This window comes from Mobula birostris, chromosome 13 (genome assembly GCF_030028105.1).
Source record: "Mobula birostris isolate sMobBir1 chromosome 13, sMobBir1.hap1, whole genome shotgun sequence".
In the NCBI taxonomy this organism is placed as follows: Eukaryota; Metazoa; Chordata; class Chondrichthyes; order Myliobatiformes; family Myliobatidae; genus Mobula; species Mobula birostris.
Genome location: NC_092382.1, coordinates 23,650,469 through 23,673,679, shown reverse-complemented (window position 1 = coordinate 23,673,679; position 23,211 = coordinate 23,650,469). Strand labels below are relative to the sequence as shown.

Genomic DNA, 23,211 nt, shown 5'->3' with positions numbered 1-23,211 from the left:
CCAGGTACCTCCCTATACTACATTCCAATCGCCACTGATTTGTCCGTTTATTCATTGGTCCATGTCCTCCCGTGAGATCCCTGCTTCCTCAACGCTTCCTGTCCTTCCCCATATCTTCGTAACGCCCACAATATTGGCCATAAAGCCTTCAAATCATTGACATAACGGAAAAAGAAACTGTCCCAAAACCAACCGCTGCAGAACACCAACATCTGATAAGAAAAAAAAACTTATTTGTTCCCATTCTGTGCTTCACAAAATCTGTCTGGAGAAAAGCATGGATTCTCTATCCATGCTAGTGTCTTTTCTGTCCTACTGTAGGCCCTTGTCTTGTTAAACGGCGTCATATGTGGCACCTAGTCAATGGTGCTCGGGAAGTTCAAGTAAACAATTTGCACCAACTCTCCGTTGTCGACCCAGCATGCTATCTTCTCAAAGAATTCCAACACGCCTATCAGGCAAGATTCCCTTCCATCATGTGCGTCCAAATACCCCGAAACCTTATCCTCAATTATCGACTGCTGACATCTTCCCAACGTTGATCAGATGAACTGGCTTATAATTTGAAATGGTCGGTCCTCCGGAACCACTCCAAAATCTAGTGATTTTTGAGCGGTCATTACTAATGTCTCCAGAATCTCTTCAGCCTCCTCTTGCGGAAACCATCAGGTGCAGTTAATCTGGACGTCTCTATCCTCAGAACGTTCAGCTTCCAGAGCGCCTTCTCCTTAATAATTGCAAATACACTCACTTCTGCACCTGACATTCTCAAATATCTGGCACATTCTAGTGTTTTTTACGGTGAAGACTGACGCAAAATACTCACTAACACCTTCCGCAATTTCCTTGTCCCCTGACAGTACCTCTCCACTGTCATTTTTCATCAGCCCAATATCCACTTTCCTCTCTTTCACTCTTCATGTATCAGACGGACCTGTTGGTAAGCTATTTTACATTATTCGCTAGCCTACCTTCATATTTCATATTCTCTCTACTTAGGGCTTTTTAATTGACTTCTGTTGGTTCTTAAACACATCCCAGTCCTCCAGCTTTCAACTATATTTTGTAATAATCTGTGCCCTCTCCTTTGCTTTTGTGCTGCTTTGATTACCTCGTCAGCCACGGCTGATCATCCTCCCTTTGGAATAATTCTTCATCTTTGTGACCATTTGTCCTGCGCCTTCTGAATTGCTCTGAGAAACTTCAGCCATTCCTGCTCAGCCATTGTCCCTGATAGTGCCATTTTCCAGTTTATTTTTGCCCAGCTCCTCTCCTAAGCCTCTGTAATTCCTTTATCCAACTGTCATACTGATACATCTAACTTTACCTTCTCCCTCTCAAACTGCAGTGTGAGTTCTACTATTTTCTGATCACTGCCTCTTAGGGGTTTATTTACCTGAATCTCCCCAATCAAACCTGGTGCAATACACAACATCGAATCCAGATTTGCCTTTCCTATAGTGGGCTCAATCACAGGCTTCTCTCAAAAGCCATCTCATAGGCATTCCATAAATTCCCTCACTTGGGATTCAGCACCGACCTGATTTTCCAAAGCTACCTGCATATTGAAATTCCCCATGACTATTTTCACATTCACCTTTTTACATGCCTCTTCTCTCTCCCGTTGTAATTTGTAGCTCACATCCTGGTTCCTGTTAACAGGCATGTATATAATTTCCATCAGGGTCATTTCACCTATGCAGTTTCTTAACATCTCCATCGGCAAATATGATATCACCTGTTTCTCGGACCTATCATTTATAATGACAACGGAGTCAACCCAACCCTTTCACCTACCTGCTTATCCTTTCGATTCAATATTTATGCTTGGCAGCCAATTATGATCTTCTTTCAGCCCCGATTCAGTGATGCCTGCTATCCATTTTATTTTGCTCTCTCAATCTCCCCTCTCTTCCGTCCTTCTTGTCAAATCTTGTTGATGTAATGCTGCACATTGACAGATCGAGGAAATTAATCACATTGAATATACTGCAGGGTGTCAGTAAATCCTTAATCTTAAACAATATTGATTTAGAATTTCCTTCAGTTACTGTTTCTCTATTAATGACTGAACCCAGGGAGGATGAGGCAGCAGCCCAGTGACTGCATCTGTTCTGAAGCTACTGGCACCATGAACAGATATTTTCCTCCAGATTCTCCATGTCTGTCTGTCTGCTCCACAATAAATTCGTTGTTTCCTTTTATAGAAAGTCACTGAACTGACAGAGAAGGGAAACCGGACAGAGAGTTCCAGACTCTTCCTCAGTTTGGTGATGGGTAAAGGCTCCCGGGCCCGGAGGGCGATGTGGGAATCCTTTGTGACTTGGAGGACTGAGTTACCGAAGTTGGACAGAATACTGAGGGAAATACAGGAGTTCGGTACGTTAAAAACATGCACTGAACACAAAGGCACATTGAAATAAACATTTTAGTTATTTTAATTGTTTTAGCTCTGTTTCCATGGATTTTTTTTTATATTTAAACAGGTCCTGATCCACAGGAATACATGAACATCGCCCAAGGGTTATCTGAATTACCCACTCAACTGATAGGTGAGTGATGAAATGCTCAGTTCAAACCACATCTCAAGTGTTAGTCTGTGACTTGGCAAAACCTGGGAATCAAAATTCACCATCAGACATTTGCTGATCTCTGGATTGAAGTAACAATTCAAGGAATTTCTCTTTTCAACCTGAATATTCTAAATTGTATTTTTCTATTAATCCAGCTGTTGGTTCTGCTGAACTCTTCACTCCAGGTCCTAATGCTCTGGGAATCCCCACACACCCCAGGCAGGCTCCTGATACACTGTATGACCCAGTCCAGGTGACTTTTCTATCTTCATATCTTGCACCTTCCAAGACCCTTTTCCTTTGTAATAGCACTACACACAATTTTGTCCGCGGATGCCCTTTACTTTTTGTAATTCCGCTAGTGACTTCCACAGAGTTTGTCTGCCATTTCCTTTTCACCCGTTACTGAAACTGCAAAATCATTTTCCAGCAGTCCGATATCGACCTTTTCCGTTTTTTTCCTCTTTATATATCTGGGGAAAGAAAATAAATACATTGGTATCCTTTCTGATATTATTGATCATATCTTTGCATTTCCTGCACATTCATGTATAACTAGGAGCATCTATAACATAGTTGCCTCCCCCATGACCCTAGACACTAGACACTAGACACGAGAATATTAGAGCACAGTACAGGCCCGTCGACCCGTATAATCCTTAAAAAAAACGTAATAAACCCACACTACCCCGTAACCCTCTATTTTTCTTCCATGTGCCTGTCCAAGAGGCTTTTAAGTACCCCTAATGTTTTAGCCTCCACCACCATACCTGGCATGTCATTCCAGACACCCACAATCCTCTGTGTAAAAAACTTACCCCTGATATCTCCCCTAGATTTCCTTCCCTTATCTTTGTACATATGCCCTTTGGTATTTGCTATTCGTGCCCTGGGAAACAGGTACTGGCTATCCACCCTATCTATGCCTCTCATAATCTTGCAGACTTCTATCAAGTTTCCTCTCATTCTTCTACACTCCAAAGAGAAAAGTCCCAGCTCTGCTAACCTTGCCTCATAAGACTTGTTTTCCAATCCAGGCAACATCCTGGTAAATTTCCTCTGCACCTTCTCCATAGCTTCCACATCCTTCCTATAATGAGGTGACCAGAATTGAACACAATACTCTAAGTGTGGTCGCAACAGAGATTTGTAGAGTTGCAACATGACCTCTCTACTCTTGAACTCAATCCCCCTATAAATGAAGCCGAGCATCTCATGGCCCTTCTTAACTACCCTATCAACCTGTGCAGCGACCTTGAGGGATGTGTGGATTTGAACCCCAAGGCCCCTTTGTTCATCCACACTCTTAAGTAACGACCATTAACCGTGTACTCAGCCTTCTGGTTTGTCCTTCCAAAATGCATCACCTCACACTTATCGGGATTGAACTCCATCTGCCATTTTTCTGCCCAACTCTGCATCCTGTCTATATCCTCTTGTAACCTTCGACAACCTACAGCTCCATCCACAACTCCTCCAATCTCCGTGTCATCCGAAAACTTACTCACCCATCCTTCCGCCTCTTCATCCAGGTCATTTATAAAAACCACAAATAGCAGGGGTCCCAGGAGAGATCCCTGCGTCACTCCACCAGTCACTGACCTCCAGGCAGAATACTTTCCTTCCACTACTACCCTCCGGTTTCTTCCTGTAAGCCAATTTTTTTATTCAAACAGAAGAGGTTCCACTGATCCCATTACTCATGACTTTCTGGATGAGTTTTCATGGGGGACCTTGTCAAATGCCTTGCTAAAATCCATGTAGACCACATCTACCGCCCTATCCTCATCAATTTATTTTTGTTACCTCTTCAAAAACTCAGTTAGGCTCCTAAGGCACGACCCTCCCTTCAAAAAGCCATGTTGACCCAGACAAATTCCAGGCACCCAAAACTCTGTGTAAAAAAACTACCCACAATTGCTGTAAATTTACCCCATCTCACCTTAACCAAATGCCCTCTGGTATTAGACACCAGTCTTATGTAAAAAATAACAAACAAAGTACGGGCTGTCGACCCAAATCTTATCTCTCAAACTTGTACACCTGTGTCAGATCTCTATTCTAACTCCAGAGTAAACAAAGCAAGTTTATCAAACCTCGACTTGTAGCACATGCCACCGAATCCAGGCAACACCCTGATGAACCTGTTCTGTACCCTCTCCAATCCTTCTAAAAGCTGGACAGTCAGGAGTGAATGCAATACTCCAGGTGCACCCTAAAACCGTAAGACTTAGGAGCAGAATCGCAAATCCTCTCAACCCCATTATCCTGCCTTCTGTAAATGTTGACGCTATTCCTAATTAGGAACATACCGACCTGCATTTTAAATATATCCAATGAAGTGTCTTCCTCAGCCATCTATGACAAATAATTTCACAGATTCACCACCCAGCGCAAGGAAATTTTTCCCAGTGTGGGTTCCCACCAGTCAGGACAATTCACCACAGTTCCCAAACATATTAATTTTCTGTATGAGCCTTCCATGTGGGACCTTGTCAAAGACTCTACCAACATACGAGTAGACAACATCCATATGTAACTTCATCCATCACCTTTGTCACCTCCTGGAGAAACTCAATCAAGTTGGCAAGACGCAAACCCGACCCAAAACCTTGCTGCTGAACCCTAACCCACTCAAACATTCTCTCTTTCATACTCCCATGGGGCAGAAGATATAAACGGTTGAAGGTGTGTACCACCAGCCTCAGGGACAGCTTTCATTCTGCATTTATAAGACTACTGAATGGTCACCTACTATGTTATTATTGGCTCTTAATAATAATAAGACAATTTTATATATAAAATTGTAGCATCGTGCATCTCGTAACTAATAACAACTCATGTAGATAACCACAATATACTCACAGGAGAGGAGAAAGAATACCGTTCGGGTATGAACAGATAAAAAATTACGTAATTCTGTTTCAAACCCTGTGGAAAGCAGAAATCTTTCAATGTTATATTGCCTATCAAAAACATTTGATTCTGTCCCTTGCGTGTTTAAGAGAAGTTCCAAATATTTATAAAACTTATCCAATCTTTGTGAAATTTCTACAACATCTGATGAATCATTGCTGTAAAATAATTTTCCTGTTAACAATCACAAAGGAACGACCACCATTATCAAAATAAATGTAGGGATTTCCCACAGCGACTCACTAAGCCCACCATGGTTTTGTTTGGCTTTAAACCTGCTCATAATTGACTGAAATGGACAAAAAATAGGTATCAAATCAGAAAAAAATACGAATTATACCTTGACACAGCTATACATTGATGATTTGAAATTATTTGCTCTTGCATCAATAAAGCTAAAACAAATAATTGAAATAACAGAACTAATTTCCAAAGATATAAGCATGAACTTTAGACTAGGAAAGTACAGAACATGAAACATAAAGAAAGGTGAATAGAGCCAGTAGAATATCAAACAGAGCATCAGGATACAATGCAACAGAATATGAAACATATATTTAGGATATCAATAAGCAAAGAAAATAGATAATCGTGTGATGAAGGAAATCCTTCCAACAAAATTTACTTCAAGGCTGAAGAAAATCTGAATTTACATCAAGGATCAATAAATCAGCCAAACAGAGCTGAACAGTAAAAATATAACAAAGGTGGTAAACACTCACTATGCCCATATTGACATATAATTTTGGTATAATATTCACGTCTGAAACAGATCTGGACAATATGAAAAGAAAAAGAAGAATTTAAATAGCAATTTCTAGAAAACACCATGTGCACTGGATCACACTTAGATTGATATGAACGAGGACAGTATGAGTACGATGAATAACAGATCTAAAAAAAACCAGACAACGGCCAGATTAAAATTCTCAGAATCAGGGTTAATATCACGGACATATGTCATGAAAATTGTTTTTCTGTGCCAGCAGCACAATTACAGTAAAGTGTGAGTGGTGAGCGTGTATTTATGTATACAATTGTAGAAATAGATTTGTATCAGCGTGAATTAATCAGTCTGATGTCCTGGTGGAAGAAGCTGTCCCGGAGCCTGTTGGTCCTGGCTTTTATGCTGCGGTACCGTTTCCCGGATGGTAGCAGCTGGCATAGTCGGTGTTTGGTGAGACTTGGGTCTTGAATGATCCTTCGGGCCTTTTTACACACCCATCTTTGTAAATGCCCTGAATAGTGGGAAGTTCACATCTACAGATGAGCTGGGCTGTCCGCACCACTCTCTGCTGGTTCCTGTGATTAACAGAAGTACAGTTCCCATTCCAGGTAGTGATGCAGACAGTCAGGATGCAGTCAACTGTGCCCCTGTAGAAAATAGTTAACATTTGGAAGCCCATTCCAAACTTCCTCAACCATCTGAGGTGAAAGAGGTGCTGTTGTGCTCTTTTCATAACACAGTCGGTATGTACAGACCATGTGAGATCCTCAGTGACGTGAATGCCAAGGAAATTAAAGCTGTTCACCCTCTCAGCCCCAGATCCATTGATGTCAATAGAGGTTAGCCTGTCTCCATTCCTCTTGTTCTTGCGACATTGCGACCAGCTCCTTTGCTTTTGCGACATTGAGGGAGAAGTTGTTCTCCTGACACCACTGTGTCAGGGTGATGACTTCTATGTAGGCTACCTCGTTATTATTTGAGATTTGGCCAATCCATATAGTATCGTCAGCAAATTTAATTAGCAGATTGGAGCTGTGGGTGGCGACACAGTCATGTGTATACAGAGAGCAAAGGAGGGAGCTTAGGACACAGCCCTGAAGGACATCTATGTCGAGTGTCAGAGGGGCAGAGGTGAGGGAGCCGACTCTTACCGCCTGCTGGCGATCTGACAGGAACTGCACGATCCAGCTGCACAAGGCAGGGTCGAGGCCGAGGTCTCTGAGCTTCTTGTCAAGCCTGGAGGGGCCGATGGTATTGAATACTGAACTGTAGTCCAACAACAGCATTCTCACATAAGCATCCCTCTTCTCCAGATGTTTAAAGACGGTGTGCAGAGCAGTGACTATTGTGTCATCTATTGATCGGTTGTGTCGGTAGGTGAGTTGTAGGGGGTCCAGTGTGGGTGGCAGAAAGCTGCAGATGTAGCCCATGAACAGCCTCTCAATGTATTTGCTTATTATTGAGGTGAGAGCGACAGGACGCCAGACATGTTGCCTTAGTTGTTTTAGGTACAGGGACAATAGTGGATGAGTTGAAGCAGGAAGGCACTCTACACTGGGAGAGGGAGAAATTAAAAAAAAAATGTCCGTAAACTTACCTGCCAGTTGTGCCGTGCAAATCCTGAGTACCCGCCCTGGGATGCCTTCCGGTCCCGCAACCTTGCGACCGTCCACTCATTGGAAACAACTGCGTACTTAAAACTCAGAGATGACCCATGTGCAGGTTGCTTTGGCGGCTCTCCTCGGGGGCTCAGCGTTGGCGACATCAAACCAAGCGTAAAAATGATTTAGCTCATGTGGGAGAGATGCAGCAATGTTGGCAGTACCACTGTATTTAGTTTTGAAGTCTGCGATGGTGTGCAGACCTTGCCATAAGCTGTGTGTGTTGTTGGTGGAGATTTGTGCCTGAATCCTATCTCTGTATTGTCGTTTCGCTGCCTTGATAATCTTGCACAGATTAGAGCTGAATTTCTTGAGCTCCTGCTGATTACCGGTAATGTAAACTATCGGTCACGCGGCAAGTGCTGTTCACACGGAACTGTTGATGCAGATTTTCTGTTTTGGGCAGCCCTGACCGGTTTCTGGTGGAAAACATCCCCCCTCTGTGATAATAACACGCAGCAGGGGGATGTCGTCATTTCACAGCTGTGATAACAACAGCCGTGAGCTCCCTCGGCAGCCAGGAAGGTCCACACAGCAGCACCAGGTACTCCAGATCCGGGGGAAAAATGGATTTGAGGGCATGGCCATTCTGGGGTTCCACCAAGCATTAATGAACATGAAGCATACCTGAAATCCTTTTCTCTTCCCGCGTGAGTGTGTGTGTGGTACTGGATGACGGCACGATCGTGGTGACTGTAGGGGCCAGTTCTGGATCTGCAGATGTGCGAGCAGTCCGAGCACGGAAGCAGCTGGGATACGGGTGTTTAGGTAGTTGGACCCTTCTTGCATCTCCTCTTCTTTTCAGCAGTCGCTCTTCTGGGTCCCTCAAAATTCTTGGCTTTGCCGTGGGTCAGCGGCTGCCACTCGTTCACCTCCATATTTTGCCTGAGGGAGCTGCTGCTTAATTTGGTCCTTGTACCACGATCTCTCTTGCCCTGAGAGAGATCTCCGTAGATACTGCTTTCGGTAACCTGGAGTTGTCCACGCGAGGCATGTGGCCTGTCCACTGGAGCTGGCTGAGCAGCTAAATGGCCTCATGGCCTGGAAGTTGAGCATGTAGAGCTATGCATGTCGGTGTGATTATATGAAATATTAAATTAAATTAAATTAGTTGTGCAGAAATAGAAATAAAAAAGAGATTAATGAGTCACTATCGATGGGTCCATTCAGAAACTAGATGGCAGAGGAGAAGAAGCTGTTCCTGTATCGTTGAGTGTGCACCTCACTCCGATCCTGTGCAGAAGTCCCCATGAACCAGACGCTGATGCAGCCAGTTACAATGCTCTCCAAGTTACACCTGCAGAAATATTCGAGTGATGTTGGAAGCTCCTGATGAAATATAACCACTGTTCAGCCTTCTTTGTAGCTGCATCGATATATTGGCTCCAGGTTAGATTCCCGGAGATATTGACAGCCAGGAATGTGAAATTGCTCACTCTTTCCACTTCTGATCCCTCTATGAGGATTGCTGTGTTGTGTTCCCTCATCTTACCTTTTCTGAAATCTACAATTAGCTTTAAAGATATATTTTCATTAACACAAGCAGGATTTAGCACTGTATCCAAGCATATGCAAATCTGATAAAGGGTACACATCACTGAACGTAAATGAAAGCATAACTCATAAAAATGAAGAAACTATCATAATAGTAGAAAATGTTAACCAATGGAAGAGCCTGACTCCCCATGGAAGACATCCCCACCATCTGAGCCGACTAGATGTCGAGAAGGAAGCGTCGAGCCCCTGGCTCAGAGTTGGAGACCTCTTCCCAGAAACAGAAGAGATCATTGTAGCAACACAGGACCAGGTTGTTAACACATGCAGTTACCGATAATACAGAATAAAAGACCAATAGATTCAAGACGATAAATGCTGAAAATTACAAGAGAAACCAGAAACAATTCAACACTTTACAGGATCCTGCAGCAGTTTAACTGAATCTCATTACCTGCACAAGCACAGTCAAGTGGTGGACAACATTTACAAAAATCTTGCTTAAACTGCAACTGATGAAAAACACCATAACTCACTATAAGTACAAACCTGCTGCAATTTTATAGTTAGAGTCCTTCATATCATACTGTGACCGATCATTATTTCAGACAGGATAATCCATGATAACCGTTCGGATATAATTTTACAGGATAAACTATCAAAAACATTTTTTTCATATATACACACACACATAACATTCCAAACACACATAACTTACAGAAATGAATCACTAAAAACACTAGAAATATGCTGAATTAAAAAGGAAAAGTGAAAGACTATGGAACACGAACAGGGTATTCATTATCCCAATCGTAATATCGATAACTGGTGTCGTCCCAAAGGCTTTAGACAATAGTATTAATAAATTAGACCCACACGGCAATACTTGTGTAAATCTTTGAAAACACACAATACTATACACAATGAGAATAGTCTGAAATTTCGTATCAATTCAGACATGAGTGTGCTTGGTGATGCCTGTACCCCAAGTTTTACCAGTTTAGGCTAAGAGAATAATAATAGTAATAATAACTTATTTATAAAGCACCCCTGATCCAGACGATGCCATTCAAACCGCATCACAACGGGATAAAGTGCAAACTAGAAAGTAAAAGACAAAATGTTGTCAGTTGTAATATACACCTCAGAGTTCTGCACAACTGTAGCTCTAGGTGTTGAATTGTACAGTTTAGGAGCACAGTTCCAAAAACAAAACCCTGACCTCCCAATTATCCTTTGGCCTTCTACTTTATTGTCTGCCCGCACTGCATTTTTTCGGCAACTGAACCACTGTTTCCCAGAACTATTCTGTTCCGTTTTTCCTTGTACGACCTCATTGCACTGATGTGATGTAATGATCTCTTTGGATCACATGCAGAAAAGTTTTACATTTTGCCATGGTGCATGTGACAATAAGAAATCAATTTACCGATTTGTTGTTGTCAATAATCCAGCGCCCTCTGGTCGCTTCAGATTGTTATACCCGGGGGTGGCAGTGCGGATGAGCTGTCACGTCCTATTAAATGCTCCCAGTGGCGTGAGACTAAAATAGCCTCTGACAACCAAGTCCAGCTCCTGGCCTTCACGTGTGGTTTAGCCGCTAAGCCCGGTGGAAGCGTTTCTTCAGACAGGAGAAGGGGCAAAGACGGGTTACTGGTGCCTTAAAGCCAGTAGCTTTGGGCAGATGGGGCTCATCGGCAGTGACTGGCAGCTCACCCAGGAGCGGGAAAACTCTGATCTCAAAACTCCACTGCCTCGCAACTGTACCTGACATGGGGAAGAGTTTGGGAGTAAACCCAGTGGGAAAATACTTGACCTGGAGCCCCTAAGGCAGAACTAAATGGTGTTCAACGCAGACTGGCATCTCCTGCGACACCTCTGGTGCCAAGCTGTCTCAGTCTCTGCCGTTCCTTTGTGTTCATCAGATGCATGGAGAGACGGAGCTTGCTACTTCGGCAAAAGCTTCCTCTCCGCATCGTAGTGACCTGGCTTGCAGGGGCAGGCTATCCATAGCCGACTTTGACAGACGGAGGCCTCAGAATACAGCGTTCCCCCCCCCCCCCCCGCCCCGCAGCAAGACTGATGAGTAGCAGTTGCCAAGACTTCACCATCCTCTCCCACAAACACGATGTACATCACTGAGACAGACGCTTCTGACTTCTCCCATTAACAGAGATTTCATCTTTCCACTAATCCTCCATCACTGCGATAGAAAACTACCCGTTTCATTCTTGTCATTCCGATGGGTTATCGATCCGCAACTTCTCTGTGATTCTCCCCCAGATGCTGCCCGACTTCAGTATTTCCCGCATATTCTGCTCCTGTATTGATGCAAGAGCTGTGAACACCTGTGACTCCCCACTGTGCAGATTTGCCAAAATGCACAGTGTCCTGCTCTCCGTATTTCCACACCAGATCAACATTAACATCGTGTGTTAATGCTGCAAATATAGTGAAGTATTGTAACGGAAGTACAGTCAGGATTGGAATAGGATATCAGGGGAATGTTCACCTTCACAAGTAATTCGTGCCAGAATATGAGGATTGGACATTTTCCGGAACATTCATCGCTGTCAATTCCGGTGTCTGTGAACAGAATTTTATTTTCTGTGCTAACATCCATGGAAGCATTGAATTAATTCATGTAATCTCAAACACTGAATATTGGAATGCGGTTATAAAGTTTTTTGTCAGTTGAGGTACTTAACATTGTGACTATGTTCTTTGTTCCGATGGAAGATGTTCAACAGAAACACATGGAGACTCTGCGGGCACAAACTGAAACACTGAGAGTGAACACGATCCTGATGAGGGAGAAGGTGAAGGTTTTCCAGCTGGTTGATCGATACGCTGAGCTCACGGTCATTTCTACTGTTCGAGATCGGAGACTGGTGGAACATGAGCTGCTGGCAAGAGGCAGAGACCACGAGGAGTGGAGAGAGAAACATCTCCGCAGAGAGCTGGAAAAAATCAGGACTGATCAGTTATTCCAGAGCAGCTTTTCCCGGAGTAAATCCAAATCTGGGAGTTCGGCAGCAGTGGCCGGAGTCGCGGGGATTGGTAAAACAACAATGGTACAAAAGATTGTTTATGACTGGGCCAAAGGGAAAATATACCAGCAATTCCAGTTTGTCTTCAGTTTCAAATTCCGGGATTTAAACACTATTGACTGTGGAATAAACCTGAGCAAACTGATTGTAGGTCAATATCCTTACTTTGGGAATATCCTGAGAGAAGTCTGGGAGAACCCAGAGGGACTGCTGTTTATATTCGATGGTTTGGATGAATTCAAAGATAAAATTGATTTTGCTGACAAAGAAGCTCAGGACTCATGCACAGATCCTGAATTCAAGTGCAAGGTGTCTGATATTGTGTACAGTTTAATCCAGGGCAAGCTGCTCCCAGGGTGTTCAGTGCTGGTGACCACCCGCCCCACAGCGTTACATTTATTGGAAAAGGCAGAGATCGGTATCTGGGCTGAAATCCTTGGATTTGTTGATGAGGAACGGAAGAAATATTTCATCAGACATTTTGAAGATCAGACAGTGGCAGAAGCTGTTTTTAAACACGTGAAGGAGAACGAGATCCTGTACACCATGAGCTACAACCCCTCCTACTGCTGGATCCTCGCTCTGGCACTGGGTCCCTTCTTCACACAAAGAGTCAGGGACCCACAGCGAGTTCCCAAGACCATCACGCAACTATATTCCTACTATATTTACAACATCCTGAAAAACCACGGCCGTGAGATTGAGAGACCCCGTGATGTGTTACTCAGGGTTGGTCAGATGGCCTTCAGAGGAGTGTCCAAGAAGAAGATTGTGTTTACAGATGGAGATTTGATCAAGAACAATCTGCAGCCTTCCCAGTTCCTGTCCGGGTTCCTGATGGAGCTTTTGGAGAGAGAGGATTCTGCCCGGAGTGTGGTGTACACATTCCCACACCTCACCATCCAAGAGTTTGTAGCTGCAATCTCACAATTCCTGACTTTAAATCCCGAGGAAATCCTGAAATTCCTCACTGAAGCCCACAGCACGACAGACGGTCGATTTGAGGTATTTCTCCGTTTCGTTGCTGGTCTCTCCTCCCCAATGACAGCTCGGGGCCTGGAGGAGTTTCTGGGTCCATTTCCTCATCAAACAACCTGCCGGGTGATTGACTGGGTGAAGGAGGAGGTTAAACGCCAGAGTGGAAACACATGGAGTGAAGCTGGTAAAAGGAGCCTCCTGAACACATTACACTACCTGTTTGAATCTCAGAATCGTGGGCTGGCTCAGGCCGCACTGGGATCTGTGGAAACACTTTCATTCAGTGGATTGACACTGACCCCGATTGACTGCGCGGTCCTGTCTCATGTCATCGGACACTGTGATACAATAAAACACCTCGATCTGGAGAACTGCCACATTCAATGTGAAGGAATCCAGCGGCTGGGACCCGGGCTGCACAAGTGCCAGGAGTTGAGGTAACTTGATTTATCTCTCACTCTGAACTGTGAAACTGTTCCATTGTGTTGTTTCAATGTAAAGAATTGTGACAGATGCCCAGGGGATCGGTTAGCAAATCCCCAAGGACGGGAGGGTTTTGTGGTTCTCTGTGAAGGGATTTTGGAGACTTCATCAGATCAGTGAACAACGGCCATTGGTTTAATGGTAGCAAATCACAGGAATGACCGTGTCTCTCGCTGCCTGTGACACGTCCATTGACAATGTTCCTTCTCAGTTACTGACACACAGACCGACACTGACTGCAGCAGGTGGGTCACAGCATCACGCACCCTTCCCGGTGAGGGACAAGGGACGGTCAGCAGACTGTCCCAGTGAGAAGGAAATAAATACCATTGTGAGATTGTCCTCTCTGCCCTTCCCCGTGTGTGACTATTACCATCGGTCCACCTGTGTGACTGTGCTCACCACCAGATACCCAGACCCCATGGGCGCATCTCCCCTCCCGATTGTGGAACTCAGATCTGACCAACCTCCCCCGTACAATCTATACCTGCATCCTCTCATCTTGTGGGATTATCTTTTCCCATCGGTATACTGCTGTGGGACATCTCATCCCCATCCCCCTTCCTCCTGTCGGATCTCTCTTCCCCATCCCCCTTCCTCCTGTCGGATCTCTCTTCCTCATCCCCCTTCCTTACTCTTGCCCCTTTCGACCCTGTCAGATCAGTAACACTTTTCTAACCATCGGGGAATAGGACAGAATATGTGGAGTTTACAGGGTCACACCGACAGACTAAATTACTGACATTCGATGAATACCCTGGAGCTGGGCAGTGAGGGACATTGACAGTGACGGGAACTCCGACCAGTGATTTACTGAAGGGTAATGTTTCCAGAAATATCCGAATGATAGAAATTCTCTCAGACCTGCGGTTTGAATCACTTTGTTCATCAATTTGTCTGTTTGTGTGTAGACTTGGGGAGAATAAACTGGGAGATTCAGGAGTGAAACTGGTGTCTGAGGCTCTGAGGAACCCGGAGTGTAAAATACAGAAACTGGGGTAAGTACCAAACTGTGGGAGATTGTGTTTACAGTCACTGGGTGTCTGACACTGAACATTAATGTGATCAGTAATTGTGTTACTGATAAACACTGGGGATTTGTACCGTCTCCTGTCTCTCTGTGTCCTTCACCCTCACTCTCTCTCATCTCCAGGCTGGACAATGTCGATCTCACAGATTCTGGTGCCGAGGATCTCGCCTCCGCTCTCAGTACAAAACCATCACTGACGGAGCTGGACCTGAGTGCTAATAATCTCGGATATTCAGGAGTGAAACTGGTGTCTGCGGCTCTGAGGAACCCGGAGTGTAAAATACAGAAACTGTGGTAAGTACCGGACTTTGGGATATTGTGTTTACGGTCACTGGGTGTCTGACACTGAACATTAATGTGATCAGTAATTGTGTTACTGATAAACACTTGGGATTTGTACCGTCTCCTGTCTCTTTCTGTCCTTCACCATCACTCTCTCTCATCTCCAGGCTGAACCATGTCGGCCTCACAGATTCTGGTGTCGAGGATCTCGTCTCCGCTCTCAGTACAAACCCATCACTGACGCTGCTGGACCTGGTCTCAAACTCGCTCACAGACCGATCTGTCCCCGCTCTCCGCGGCCTCCTACTGACCCTCCCGAGTCTGGAGCGGATCGGGTGAGTGTTTGTGTTAATGTTCAAAGTGATAAAATATCAGCGGATCCGCGGTTTTTCTGGTGATATCTGTCTGTGAGTGTTGTTGAAACATTAACCCCAGTCCCCTGTTACTGACACTGTTGTGTAATCTGTTTATTTCATCTTTATTCTCCCATCTGTTTCAGGCTGAGGAACTATGTTTTCAGTGAGGCTGCAAATCGGTTCAGTGCCACCGGTTGGGAGGAACTGGAGTGTCTGCGGGAACCCAGACCCAGATTGACAGTGACTGTGTGAACATCTGAATGTGTGAACATTCCCGACCGCTGGATGGGGGCATTTCGACAGATTCCCCGCCCTCCCCTTTAAATCCCACCCTTACCTTTAATGGCCGCACGCCAGGTTTAATTCCCAGTGGTTCTAACCCAACTGGCTCCAGTCTCGCTCTGTGTGACGTACGAACCGGTCCCGCAGTGACGTATTTCTGCCTTCTGTCCAGCGGCTCTTCTGCCAGATGTTCGCTTTCGAGGCTCACCCACGTGAGACCCCGGGGAATTGCACAGACAGGAAGAGCCCGGGAGCCGGGTCTCAGTCTGGGACACGGGTGTCCCAGGATGAGATTATCCGGGGAGAGAATCATTTTACTCCTTTTGCTGAGGACGGTGCATTCGGCAGTCTGGCCGATATAATGATGTTAAATAGACAAATACCTTGGATGTGACAGTAGATCTGCAGCGATCCCGGATATGGCTCTGAAATGTGATTTTAATGATTATTGGTTCCCCAATGCGGAGCGACGGTGAGATTATTCAACCAGTCACTCATTGTCGCCGGTCAGTTAATTGTGTGTGACTGTGAGTGAGTCGGGAGCAGCTTATTTATTCCCGCACGTCAGCAGCTCACACATTGTTTAATTTACCTTTGTCATGAGGAAATCAATAAACTGCTGTAATTTCCTGTCTTAGTGTCGGACTCGAGTCTCACTGGAGGAGAAACAGTGACCTGGGGTTACTGCTGCCCCCCGCACCCGGTGAACTGCGGTGATGGGTCAGAGCTCCTCACACTGGTAGAGCAGCGTCTCAGCTCCAAGCTCAGGGATGTCAGTCAAATAGTGTCTGGTCCCCAGGATCTCTTCATTCCCCGTCTCCATCCAGGCTGAGCACTGCCTCCTCACACCCCAGATACGCGCACTATACTGACCCCCACCTTCCTGCGCGCTGTCCTTGCTCTCACAGACAAAAACGACAAAGGAGATTGGAAGCTCATATACTGTATAATATCTGACCCACGTCACCAAAAGTCTCGAAGAAGAGAATGGAACAGAAACAGTCAACATTGGGCGTCAGACACAGACTGAAACTCCGTATGCATCGTTCCATCAATCTCAATCCGGGACATTGAATTACAATATTCCTGTGTCAGACAAAGAGTAAAGCTCCCTTCACACCGTCCCGTCACACGCTGATAGGCTCAGACATTGAGTGAATCTCCCACCGCAACACTTTACCTCACCCTCCCCCGGATCAAACACAGAGTGAAGCTCCTTCCACACCGTCCCATCACACACACCCCGCTCAGATGCAGAGTGAATCTCCGTCAATATCGTCCCATCTCAGAATCCCTGGATTAGACACAAAATGAATCTCCCTCCACACATTATCATCACACACTCCCCAGATCAGACACAGGGTGAAGCTCCATCCGTGTCTCCCATCAATCACTCCTTTGGTCAGACACAGATCCAAACGCTCTCCACAAAGATCCATCAAACATTCCTGTGGTCAGAAACAGAGTGAAGCTTCCTCTGCAACATACCATCGCACGCTCCCAGGGTTAAAACACAGAGTGAAGCTCCATCTGCATCATCACATTACACAATCCCGGGGACAGCAACACACTGCAGCTCCCTCCACCACCATCTCGCCCCAACAAACCGCTCAGAAACTGAGAGAAACTCCCTCGACACGAACCCATCAAATAGTCTCCCGGTCAGAAACTGAGAGCAGCTACCACCACACCATTCCATCAAACACCCCAGGGTCAGGCACTGAGAGAAGCTCCCTCCACACCGTCCCATCACACACTCCCAGGTTAGAAACAGAACGAAGCTCCCTCGATGCAGTCCCTTCACACACTCCCTGGATAAGACACAGAGTGAAGCTCCCTCCTCACAGTCGGATCACACACTCACAGGGTCAGACACAGAGAATTCCCTCCACACCATCCCATGATACTCTCCCAGGTCAGACGTTGAAAAATCTAACTTCAATTCATCCCGTCACACTCCCGGGGTCAGACACAGAGTGAAGCTCCTTTCTCACTGTCCCAATACACACACTCAGGCCCAGACACAGAGTGAAATTCCATTCACACCATCCCATCACACACTCCCCGGATCAGACACAGAGTGATGGTACCTCCACACCATCGCATCACACAACTCCCAGGGCCAGACATTGAGAACACCTCACCTTACCTCACACTCCCTGGATCGGTCGCAGGGTGAATCTTCTACAAACTAGAGGGGCTAGAAACAGAGTGAAGGTCCCTACAAATGGTCCATTACACAAACTCCAGGGATCAGAAACACAGTGAAGCTCGCTCAACGCAGTCCCATTACACACTCCCCGGATCAGACGAAGAGTGAATCTCCCTCCACACCGTCCCAGCAAACACTCCCAATGTCAAACACACAGTGAAGCTCCCTCTGCACCGTCCCGTCACTCAGTCTCAGGGGCAGACACAGAGCGAAACTCCTTCCACAATGTGCCATCATTCCCATGGTCAGACAGGGAGTGAAGATCCCTCCACACCATCATTGCACACAGTCCCAGGGTCAGATATTGAGGGAATCTCCCTCCACACCATCATTTCACACAGTCCCAGGGTCAGATACTCAGAGAATTTCCCTCCACACCATCATTGCACACAGTCCTAGGGTCAGAAAATGAGAGAATCTCCCCCACACCATCATTTCACACAGTCCCAGGGTCAGATACTAAGAGAACCATCCTCCACACCATCATTTCCCACAGTCCCAGGGTCAGATACTCAGATAATTTCCCTCCACACCATCATTTCACACAGTCCCAGGGTCAGATAATGAGAGAACCATCCTCCACACCATCATTTCCCACAGTTCCAGGATCAGAAAATGAGAAAATCTCCCTCCACACCATAATTTCACACTGTCCCAGGGTCAGATATTGAGAGAATTTCCTTCCACACCATCCTTTCAGACAGTCCTAGGGTCAGATATTGAGAGATTCTCCCTCCGCACCACCGTACCTCACACTCCCCGGAGCAGACAGAGGATAATGCACCCTCGTCATCTTCCCAGTAAACACTGCAGGTGTTGGACACAGAGTGAATCTCCCTCCAGCCCAACCTACTACACACTCTGTGGATCAGACACAGAATGTAGCTTCCTCAAAACCTTCTCATCACACACACCCCGGCTCAGACACAGAGTGCAGCTCCCTCCATACCATCCCATTACAGAATCCCTGGATCAGCCAAATGAATCTCCCTCCACACTGTGCCATCACACACTCCAGGGATCAGACACAGAACGAACCTCCCAGCACACTATCCTATCAATCATTCCCGTGGTTAGACACAGAGTGAGGCTCCCTCCATACCGTCCCATCACGCACTCACCAGATCAGAGACTGTGTGAAGCCCCCTTCGCACCGTCCTATCACACACTTCCCGGGTCAGACAGAGTGAAGCTCCCCCCATACCGTCCTATCACACAGTCCCAATCATAGAGTGAGAGACAGAGAATTCCCTGCACAGCATCCCACGATACACCCCCAGGGTCAGACCTAGAGAAAATCTCACTCCGAGCAGTCCTATTACAAAGTTCTTGCATCAGACACAGAGTGAGGATCCCGCCACAGCGTCACATCACACGTGCCTAGTGTCAGTCATTGAGATAATCGCCCTCTGCACCATCCCATCTCCTGTGGCTTGTTCCTTTTTCCAGTTGTCTGTGTGTTTAAAGAGAAGGAATAATCAGACCCTTCATGTGCCTGCAGGATGTTGCAGGGACTGGTGCTTGGAGCCCAGTTGTTCCCAAACTGTGTCAACTATTTGGCTGAGGGACCAAATTCAACATTTCCAAGTCTGTTATTGACGCAAAATGTATATTTATACATCTTTAATAATACAAAATGTATAGTTATATATACACAAAATTTATATTTATACCTTGTTAATGACACAAAATGTATATTTATATGTTGATAATGACACACAATTGTATAATTGATGTTCCGTGTGTTATCTGAATGTACTTGCCTGTGATGCTGCTGCAAGTCAGTGTTTCTCTGTCCTGAACCTTCCCGTACTTGTGCTCTTGTCACTAAATTCAACAGGACCTGAGACAACTCAGTGAGATTTGATCGGTGATGATCATAAGACCATACGATCATAAGACAGTGGAGCAGAATTCGGCCACCCGGCCCATCGAGTCTGCGCCACCATTCAATCATGTCTAATCTTTCCCCCCCACCTCAAGCCCAGTTCCCAGCCTTCTCCTTGTAACCTTTGATGTTATGTCCAGTCAAGAAGCTATCAATCTCTGCCTTCAGTACACCCAACGACCTGGCCTCCACAGCTGCACATGGCAACAAATTCCACAAATTCACCACCCTTTGGCTAAGGAAATTTCTCCGCATCTCTGCTTTGAAAGGGCGCCCCTCCATCCTAAGTCTGTGCCCTTTTGTCCTAGACTCTCCCACCATATGAAATATCCTTTCCACATCTACTCTGTCTAGGTCTTTCAACATTCGAATTGTTTCACTAAGATCCCCCCTCATCCTTCTGAATTCCAGCGAGTACAGACCCAGAGCCTGTATGATAACCCTTTCATTCCTGGAATTATCCCTGTGAAACTCCTCTGGACTCTCTCCTTGGCACCTCTGTAGGTCAAATGTAAAGAGACAGTACACTGTCAAATGGAAGACCCTTAACCATGTTGATGAGCAGACGGATATTGGAGTCCAAGTTCACAGCTCCCTGAATGTGGCTACAGAGATTGACAGGGTGGTTCAGATGACAAATAGCATGGTTGCCTTTATTAGTCGAGACACTGAGTTAAAAGACCATGAAGTTACGTTACAACTTTATATACTCTATAGCAGTCTGTACAATTAATTCAGTGTCTGTGTATTGTCGCAGTGGCCATAGTCTGAGTGGACAGAGTGAAAGTGGTGATCTTGAGGCTTTAGCTCTTCGAGGCTTCAGCAAGGAGAAACTTCAGTCAGAGAAATAAAAGAGATAAATAAGTAATTAAAATATCGTGGTAAACTACATCTGCTCAGTTAGTACAGCAGAGTTGCCAGGCAGGATAGTTGAGTGCTCCTGTTCAGGGATGTGGGTAGGCAGCGAGACCTCCAGTGTCCCTGACCGCTACAACTGCGAGAGATGCATCCGGCTGCAGCTTCTAACAAACCGCGTTAAGGAGTTGGAGCTAGAACTGGATGAACTCCGGATCATTCGGGAGGCTGAGGGGTAATAGATAGGACATATAGAGAGGTAGTTACACCCAAGGTGCAGGACACAGGAGACTGTGTGACCATCAGGAAGGGGAAAGGGGTTAGGGAGCCAGTGCAGAGTACCCCTGTGCACAACCCCCTCACCACTTTGGATGCTGTTATGGGGTGGGGACCGAACAGAGAAAAGTCACAGTATTGCAGATTCCTGCATATCAACCACTGATGAAACTCGTGAAACGAGTTCAGAGGGAGATAAAGTCCTGACCACAGGAAAGGACCTCAGCATTTCAGGACTGCTTTGAAAACACGGACTAGATCATCTTCCGAGAGGCGGCTGCCTTTTACTGCCACACTAAATCGTTGAATATGCGAGGCCTCTGATGTGCATTGAGAACGTCGCCATTCTTAACAGTATCTACGTGAGAACAAATCTTGGCTGATGGCTGGCAACAGAAGTCGGAAACAACAGGAATTCTGCAGATGCTGGAAATTCAAGCAACACACATCAAAGTTGCTGGTGAACGCAGCAGGCCAGGCAGCGTCTGTAGGAAGAGGTGCAGTCGACGTTTCGGGCCGAGACCCTTCGTCAGGACTAACTGAAGGAAGAGTGAATAAGGGATTTGAAAGTGGGAGGGGGAGGGGAAGATCCAAAATGATAGGAGAAGACAGGACGGGGAGGGATGGAGCCAAGAGCTGGACAGGTGGTCGGTAGAAGGGGATACGAGAGGATCATGGGACCGGAGGTCCGGGAGGAAGAAAGACGGGGGGGGGGGACCCAGAGGATGGGCAAGAGGTATATTCAGAGGGACAGAGGGAGAAAAAGGAGAGTGAGAGAAAGAATGTGTGCATAAAAATAAGTAACAGATGGGGTACGAGGGGGAGGTGGGGCATTAGCGGAAGTTAGAGAAGTCGATGTTCATGCCATCAGGTTGGAGGCTACCCAGACGGAATATAAGGTGTTGTTCCTCCAACCTGAGTGTGGCTTCATCTTTACAGTAGAGGAGGCCGTGGATAGACATGTCAGAATGGGAATGGGATGTGGAATTAAAATGTGTGGCCACAGGGAGATCCTGCTTTCTCTGGCGAACAGAAGTCGGAGCACGGTTGAGAGATCGGGATGCTGCCGTCATATCGGCTGCATGAGACAGCTCTCAGGTCTTTACTGCTCAGTTTGATACACGGAACGACGTTCCGGGAACGAAGACCCTGCATACACCCAAGAAGGCACTCTGTCTGGCCTGTTGATATGAAATGGAGTGAAGAGCAATGGGAGCGGCGGGGGTCGGGTGAAGGAATGGGGAATGGGGATCACGGTCAGATCAACCAGCTCCTTACTGAACAACTGCTGCTGCGTGTTCACATATTTTTATTCATATGTTCACATGAAATGTTTAGATTGGTATCGTTCAGCACAGACAAGGTGGGACAAAGTACATTTCCTGTGTGTATCTTTCTATGTTCAGTGATACTGACGAATTAAGTTAATATTTGCCTTCATCTTTCTTCATAATGAAGTTTTAAATAGTCCAGCAGAAAAATGAATTATGTCACATTCATGGAAATATTGTGTGAAATATTATCTCAAATCAGGCGTGGGTATCGAAACTCTTTGGAGTCGCAGTGGAGGAGACGCGCTCGCTGAACTGAGTGAGTCTAAGACCAGAGGGCCCAGCCTCGGGATAGAGGGGCGTCTTTTTAGAATGGAGATGAGGAGTAAATACTTCAGACAGAGGTTGGTGAATCTGCGGAATTTGTTGCCTCAAACAGTCGTGGCGGCCGTCTTTGTGTGTATTTAAGACCCAGGCTGATAGATTCCTGATTGATCCAGGCTTGAAGGGATACAGGGAGAAAGCCGGGGAATGGGACTGAGAGAAAAATTGCGTCTTCCACGGTGAAATGGCGAAGCAAAGCCAATAGGCATAAGAGCCCAATTAATCTCATGGTCTTATGGTCCTGATATTGGTGAAACATAGACAAGAATGCGGATGTTGTGGCAGCAGGTTAATACACACAATAAGTTACAATTAGTGCTACAGATTATTGTTAAGAAATATTCTAATTCCCTGACCAGGAATCAAACCCCGTCCGCGGCCGTGAGAGCGCCGAATCCTAACCACTACATCACCAGGGAAACTACGGAAGCATTGTACACAACTATAGGTAACCAGCGAATGAGCAAATATTAAATAAAATATATACATAAAT

The 23,211-nt window shown here is 45.8% G+C and overlaps 1 protein-coding gene across 1 annotated transcript in view; it reads left to right on the top strand.

Annotated features, from left to right (window-relative positions):
* The window catches only part of LOC140208565 (NACHT, LRR and PYD domains-containing protein 3-like), a 32,518-nt gene extending 16,716 nt beyond the window's left edge, over positions 1 to 15,802 (top strand). Inside the window, exons 5-11 of the mRNA XM_072277315.1 lie at positions 2,208 to 2,379; positions 2,487 to 2,552; positions 12,111 to 13,836; positions 14,794 to 14,880; positions 15,036 to 15,206; positions 15,362 to 15,529; positions 15,694 to 15,802. Of these exons, the coding sequence (XP_072133416.1) occupies positions 2,208 to 2,379; positions 2,487 to 2,552; positions 12,111 to 13,836; positions 14,794 to 14,880; positions 15,036 to 15,206; positions 15,362 to 15,529; positions 15,694 to 15,802 (2,499 nt within the window). The remainder of the gene's footprint in view (positions 1 to 2,207; positions 2,380 to 2,486; positions 2,553 to 12,110; positions 13,837 to 14,793; positions 14,881 to 15,035; positions 15,207 to 15,361; positions 15,530 to 15,693) is intronic.
* The last annotated feature ends 7,409 nt before the right edge of the window (positions 15,803 to 23,211 follow it).